This window comes from Solanum tuberosum, unplaced genomic scaffold (assembly GCF_000226075.1).
Source record: "Solanum tuberosum cultivar DM 1-3 516 R44 unplaced genomic scaffold, SolTub_3.0 scf00005, whole genome shotgun sequence".
Taxonomy (NCBI): domain Eukaryota; kingdom Viridiplantae; phylum Streptophyta; class Magnoliopsida; order Solanales; family Solanaceae; genus Solanum; species Solanum tuberosum.
Genome location: NW_006238931.1, coordinates 2,908,597 through 2,915,971, shown reverse-complemented (window position 1 = coordinate 2,915,971; position 7,375 = coordinate 2,908,597). Strand labels below are relative to the sequence as shown.

Sequence of the window (7,375 nt, the reverse complement as noted above, 5' to 3'; positions counted from 1 at the left end):
GGCTGCCGCCGAAGCTCCGGCAGACATTAAGAACCTATTTAAACGTTATTCCGACGACAGCGGAGTTATGAGCGTCCAGAATCTTCATCGTTTCTTAATTGAGATTCAGAAGGAGAAAAATGCGAGCTTAGACAACGCTGAAGCCATTATCAATAATCACGGCGGCGACTCCAATCAGAAAGGCCTCCAGCTCGATGGCTTCTTCAAGTGTCTCTTTTCTGATGTTAATCCTCCTCTCGATCCTAAACTTGGGGTACGTTAATCCTCCTCTCGATCCTAAACTTGGGGTACTAATTTTAATTTCATGAACAATATTAGTGAGTTTCTTTGCAATTTTTCAATCAAATAGTTTGATTTTATGATTAACCAAATCCTTCCCACTTACTATATAAAAATGATTTATATTAGGGAAGACATTTCCTTCATATCATACACACCTTTCGGATGATCTAATTTGACTTGACACAAAATTTAAGAAAATTTGTGATTCTAAAGTAAATTATGTCAAATGTATTAAAATATCATTTAATTTTATAGCCTTAAATATGATACCTAGAAAGCTAACTTAACTTGTTGTCAAAAAAGGAAAGAGTTCATTATTTTTGAAACAGACTAAAAAGAAAAGCAAGTCAATCTTTTTGAAACGGAGGGAGTATATTACACTATTTGTGATTTATTTAGATGTTCTGACACCACTCTATTTGGATAAATCTCATGATGTACTCTTCTTTGGATTCCAGATTCACCATGATATGAATGCACCTCTGTCTCATTACTACATATACACAGGCCATAATTCATATCTAACTGGGAATCAACTGAGTAGTGATTGCAGTGATGTCCCCATAATACAAGCTCTTCAGAGAAGTGTCAGAGTAATTGAATTAGATATTTGGCCAAATTCAGACAAAGATGATATAGAAGTTCTACATGGAAGGTGTGTCATGTTCTAGTTTTTTTCTATCACCCTTAGCTTTCTATATTTTTTACTGACAAATCGAAAGCTAGACTCTAAAAGTTTGCAGCACATTTGCTTTCATTTGCACTAATAATGAGCTAAAATTAACCTCATAAATAAGCTTATGCTTTTGTGTATAATGTACAAGCATATCTTTACTTATATTATATAGACATGCTATGCATTTCTACATGAATACGAAGCACTAAACCAAGAACGCTAACTGATTAAGACCAAGAGTGTAAGATTATAGCTGGCAAGAAAATGGACAAGTTCTACTTACTAAATCCATATTATGTGTGTGCTAAAGCTTTTGGAAGGTTCTTGTAATTGTTGTGTGCAGTTGTGCTTTAGGTGTCTTGTTGCTTTGGTTAATGAGCTTCTTTTCCTTTTAATTATTTGGAGGAAATTTGCATTTTAAGAGTTCATACAACACATCACAACATCTCCAGATTGTTATATTACTATGGTACAAAATTTTTACCATAAATTAATTAGATGAAGTTTGAGAAAATCATTTCAGGTGGGAAGTGTTAACAGATAATTAATTAAAATGAAAGTGTGTCCCTCTCTAAGTATAGTTTAAACTTTTAGATGAGACGGCTCACATAATCTAATTAACTGATAGTTCCTAAAAGACCATGTTGTTGGCACCATTTTAGAGCATGCCATGTCTGAGGAAAAAGGGACCTGCAGTTGTTTTATGAAACCAATCGACCAAACTGAACCTGCTGGACTTGTGTTGACCAGATATCCAGCAGTCAGTAGTTGATATTACTGTTGAATAGATTAGTCAGAGATGCAATGGCCATGGAGATACCCAACGAACAGATTATGACAAGGAAAATATGATATCATGCTTACATTTGAGTTAAAAGGTGAAAGCAATCTAATGGGGATCATATTCAATCTGATGTGAGAAAAAAAATATGTTTATTAATTGTCTGTTTGCATGGCGGATGGTTGGCATCATCTTGTATCCTCGCCCATATAAGACAGCTGGTAAGGTGAAAAGGGGCTACTATGTCAACAAGCAGGCAAGAGGAGATCGGGGATGTAGATTGGTGGTGAAGCAAAGTGTTGCTAGAACAATTTCATTTTTGTCACATGGCGCAATCCAAATGCAGTGATTACAGGATGATCCTGTATGCATTTCCATCTAAGAAATAGCCTGAAAATGTCTTCATGATTCTTACTCCATAAGAGTTTTAATATAAAGCAGTTAGCACAAATTTCAAGGAAAACATTCACAGTTACATGCTGGATCCTAAGGTTTCCTAACAACTAGAAACATGACAACTTTTTCCTTTTTATGACTTGCAAGATAATTAAACTAAAAGGCCCTCTAACAAGCTGGAATCACCTAAGATGTGAATTTATGATTTTAGGACCAACAGGAGCTTTCCCTAATTGTAATAGAGATCTGGTGGTATTATGCTGCCCTTCTTTTTGGAAAAGGACATAGCTTTTAGTACCGGAGTTGGTAGAGGCTAACGTCCGCTGCCTTCATACAGAGAGAAATGGCTATCTCTCTATTACAGGATAAACATTTCTAGTTCTAGAAAACAGCCCAAAGGAAAATTTTATAGTGCTAGGTCAGTCATCACTGCTGAATTCAAGAGTAGGCTTCTTTTACCAGAAGTATTCAAAATTTCAAACCTATCACAATCCTTTACGATTTAATATCAGAAAGTAATAGCTCTTGGCTTACCTTAATTCTTGAAATTTCTTTGAAGTATACTTTTCTCCTCAAGGTTGAATTCAAAAACTGCAGAAGACTAGCTAAAACTTTTCTTAATTTAACACTATATGTTATTCTTAATGAGGTTTTGGGTTTTTTTAAACATGTGAAAATTCAGATTGAGTTCCCCTTATAGTGGTTGTACTTTTTCATTCTCATTGCAGTTTTGAGTGTTAGTTTTTTCACACAGGACACTGACTGCTCCAGTGGCGCTAATCAAATGTTTGAGGTCTATCAAGGAGCATGCCTTTTCTGCATCGGAGTATCCTGTTGTAATAACACTTGAAGATCATCTCATGCCAGATCTTCAGGAAAAAGTGGCCGAGGTGTGTATATGTGCGTTTTCTGGATAAGATTACGGCCTGTTTTGATCATAATAATGCTTTTCTGACTACATACTAGATGATCACCCAAACATTTGGAGACATGCTGTTTTCTCCTTCAGAAAGTCTGAAGGAGCTTCCTTCTCCGGAGTCACTGAGAAAGCGTGTTATGATATCAACTAAGCCACCAAAAGAATACTTACAATCCAAGGAAGTTAAGGAAAAAGATGACACAAAGAAAGAAGCTGAGGTGTGAAAATTGCATTACTAGTTTCCAATCCAGTTATTCGTTGTGTCCACTTCTTCACCAAATTCTTTGATTGACCTACCACACAATGTTTTCCAGCAGGATGACGTTGATGAAGAAGAAGACGAAGATGAAGATGAAGATGATGAAGAAGATCCAAAGTCAGAGAAGAAGGCAGCGTCAGAATACAAGCGCCTAATTGCCATTCATGCTGGAAAGGGGAAAGGAGGACTATCTGATTGGTTGAGGGTTGACCTCAATAAAGTAAGACGGCTGAGTCTCAGTGAACCAGAACTTGAAAAAGCTGTAGATACTCATTCAAAAGAAATTATCAGGTATTTCTCTTTATTCATCCATCAATTGGATACAAAGTTCCTCTGCTGTTTGTGATGTTAGTTATGTAATGGTGAATTGATCTATACATGCTATGTATAGCGAGAACATCTCAATGGAAGTTGAATAACTAACACACTGACTTTAACATTTCATTTGCTCCTATTCTTTATTCTCTTTTTTGCATGAATAAATTAAGATGTCTGAGTTTAACATATCTGCTACTTCAAAATATTTGGCTGTAGCAGAATTGACTTGTCTTATTGTGTCTGATATAGTGTACAAGTTTCCATGTGCATGCATGTGAAGGTTTCTGCAATTTTCTTATACCATGGATATGTAACTTACAACTGTGCATATGCAAAGAAAACAACAACATCAAACCCGGTGTAATCTCACAAGTGGGGTTTGGGGAAGGTAAGATGTATGCAGTGTCACCCCTACCTTTATGGGGTAGAGAGGTTGTTTACGATTAGCTCTCGGCAACCCCCTCCTCCTTTATCCGGACTTGGGATTGGCAATGTGAACAAGCTCTCACAAACAAGTGCAATAAACGAAATTAACTGTGAATAAGTAGGTTTTAAGATGTTAAGGCCATATTCAAGCAAATGTGAGTACATTAACGGATAGGTTGGAAAAGGAAACTCACCAAGTTAAGAAAGGGGCTAATCTAACTTATTTATCAAGTTGAGGACAACATTTTCATTAGTGAAAAGATCAAGCCTAGGACCAGGGAATTCACCATCTCCAGAGATAACATTTTAATTAATTGTCTAAGCAATTTACTCATATCATGCATATCCCAAGAGGACATCTTAATTAATTGTGTATATCCTCATGATGGTTTGTTGTAGGTTCACTCAGCAGAACTTGCTGAGAATATACCCAAAGGGCATACGAGTTGACTCATCCAATTATGATCCTTTTGTTGGTTGGATGCATGGAGCTCAAATGGTAGCATTTAATATGCAGGTTGGGCGCCTTTCTCCGTCCTGTAGAAAGAAAAGTAAAATTGTGTAATCATTAGGTTAATTAGAAAGAATAATTTTTCATGCATTTTCAGCTATCCTCTTCTTAGTTCTTCGTTGCTGATATTTTTTATGTGAATATAAGATTTCAAACATGACTTGTGCCCTCTTGAAGATTCCTATTATCTTTTATGTAGCCAACCTTTTGTTTTGTGTTAATAGCATAGGCATAGTAATATCATAGTCCTTCTGTCCCATTTATATGATGCACTTTCTTTTTTAGTGTGTCAACATTTTCTTTTTAGTCCGTTCCTAAAAGAATGACAATTTCTACATTTGAAAAAAATATAACTTAAACTTTCAATTTCACCCTTAGTGACAAGCTTTTATAACCACACAAATATTATTATGATATATTTAAAACCACAAATTTCAAAAGTCTTATTGTGACCCAAATGTTATGACACTATCAAATCATGCCACTTGAATTGATACGGAGTGAGTAGCAAATATGGTTAAATGTGTGTTATAGATTTAAGACCGAGAATCTATCTCCCGAAAACTAAATTGTCTAAAACTTTCGGAGGGAGGGAGGATTAAACTTTATTGTTATTTCTTCTTTGTTTTGCATGTTTATCAATTAACATAACAACTTACTGTTGTAAGAAAAAGCTAATACTTGAGTATTTCTTTAAAAGTGCAATGTTTTGAATACTAGAATAGTTGGTTACTTTGAATCCTAACCACATATCAAAGGAATTGTGAGTGGTGAAATTTAGTGAAAGAATAAGCATGTCCCCATTTCTTGAGAATTGGAGAGGAGCAACACCCATAAGTATGAGCCCCATTTATTACTTGTGTACTAGAAGCTAAGCTTCATATGAAATAGATTTCCGTGTGAACGGTTTTGTTTGATTTAGTCACCAGTTATGCCAAGTTAAATGCTATAAATTTGGAATTGAAATCATTTGATTCTTGGTTGATAGTTTCTTTTACTATTGTTGGGAATGGGAATAAACTTCAAATTAGACTGCACCCTTTCAGTAACGATCCTTTGGATTGTTTAACTCTAGTCTCTAAAACATGTATTTAACCTGACGGGTGTTATTCATTCGCATCCTGTTAGTAACTAATTACCAAAGTTCCAAGGAAATAGGTGCTAAGTAAGTGTCCTATGACAGGGTTATGGAAGATCACTTTGGTTGATGCATGGTATGTTCAGGGCTAATGGTGGCTGTGGATATGTTAAGAAACCTGATCTACTATTGAAAGCTGGTCCCAACAACGAGGTCTTCGATCCTACAGCAAATTTGCCTGTCAAAACTACACTAAAGGTAAATGAGGGATGGTAATTTCCTCGTTGACGTAGTAGGATGTCCTTCTTGTAACTTAAGTTCCATTGTTCTTGAAACTGATCCAAGTCTTCCTGCATTAAGCAGGTGACTGTATATATGGGTGATGGGTGGGACAAAGACTTCGATCAGACACACTTCGACACGTACTCACCTCCAGATTTCTATGCAAAGGTAGATGAATAATACTTACCATCGATCGTTATCCTTCAATACTCTTTGTCGTCTTCTTGCAAAGGTAGATGAATAAAATACTGAATGGTTAAGATGTAAAACTATGTACAGCTAGGAATTGCTGGAGTTCCTGCTGATGAAGTAAAGAAGAGAACAAAGACGATGGACGACAATTGGATACCAAGCTGGGATGAGCAGTTTGAGTTTCCACTAACAGTTCCTGAGTTGGCTCTACTTCGTATCAAAGTTCTTGATTATAATTTGTCTGACAAGGATGAGTTTGCTGGCCAAACATGTCTACCTGTGGCAGAGCTGCGACAAGGTATCCGAGCAGTACCACTCTACGATCGGAAAGGAGAGAAGTACAGTTCTGTGAAGCTTCTCATGCGTTTCGAGTTTATATAACCTTAGGACCATTGTAGTTCTTGAAATGGGAGCTTCACATACTTTGCTAGTTTCATCTATGTGAAGTGTAGCAAAGTTTATAAACTATATACAACCACATGCAAAGTAGTAAGATATTTATCTACCATCAGATAGAGTTCACACAGACTGATGGAAATAAGGTTACTTAAACAAAAAACAATAAAATACTGTGGGAACAAAAGATGGGAAGATTGAAGATAAAAAATAAGATTGGTGAAATTTGAGAAATAAATTCCAAAATCACCTCGTGTATATGTTGCCCCTTACTTTAATCCATATCAAATTGCTTAATTAAGAACATATTCCCCCATTAGAAGTCTAGGCCTTAGCTTATGTCAATTTGAGCCAAGCTTTAAGTCTTCCGAAAGCTCTACCACTTTTGAACGTCAAATGAGTTCAGTCAATACAAGAAGAACATCAAGACGAAGAATCTTTAGAACAAAAGATAATATTTGATAATAGTATATTTGAACAAATAAAAGGAAAAGAATTAGACCTAAGCGTAGCAAAAATATTCGAAATACCAACAATAAGAAACTGATTTAAACGACAAAAAGAAGAATATTATGTAGTAAGTCAAAGGGAACATATCATAGATTGCAAATTTTATCACTATTGGTACTCCTCCAATGATTATTTCCTTTTCTGTAGTTTCTTCGGTATACATTAATGCTTTTGGTAGTTCGGGGCATGATTGTTCAGTAGTTATTATTTCATCTTCCGTCACTAATTCTCTTGTAATATAGTTTTCTTCTCGTCCTGTATCTATTAATATTAAATATTTTCGTTGTTCCATTATTCCCGTTATGTAGTAATGATGTGGTTTTATTTCTTCTTCCATTGATTTTTGTGG

At 35.6% G+C, this 7,375-nt stretch overlaps 1 protein-coding gene across 1 annotated transcript in view; it reads left to right on the top strand.

The window, feature by feature from the left end:
- LOC102602093 (phosphoinositide phospholipase C 2-like) overlaps nucleotides 1–6,616 on the top strand; it is a 6,894-nt gene extending 278 nt beyond the window's left edge. The window contains 9 exon segments of the mRNA NM_001288146.1: nucleotides 1–253; nucleotides 741–937; nucleotides 2,890–3,025; nucleotides 3,102–3,272; nucleotides 3,369–3,604; nucleotides 4,457–4,574; nucleotides 5,752–5,904; nucleotides 6,010–6,096; nucleotides 6,208–6,616. Of these exon segments, the coding sequence (NP_001275075.1) occupies nucleotides 1–253; nucleotides 741–937; nucleotides 2,890–3,025; nucleotides 3,102–3,272; nucleotides 3,369–3,604; nucleotides 4,457–4,574; nucleotides 5,752–5,904; nucleotides 6,010–6,096; nucleotides 6,208–6,501 (1,645 nt within the window). The 3' untranslated portion in view covers nucleotides 6,502–6,616.
- Nucleotides 6,617–7,375: the final 759 nt, after the last annotated feature.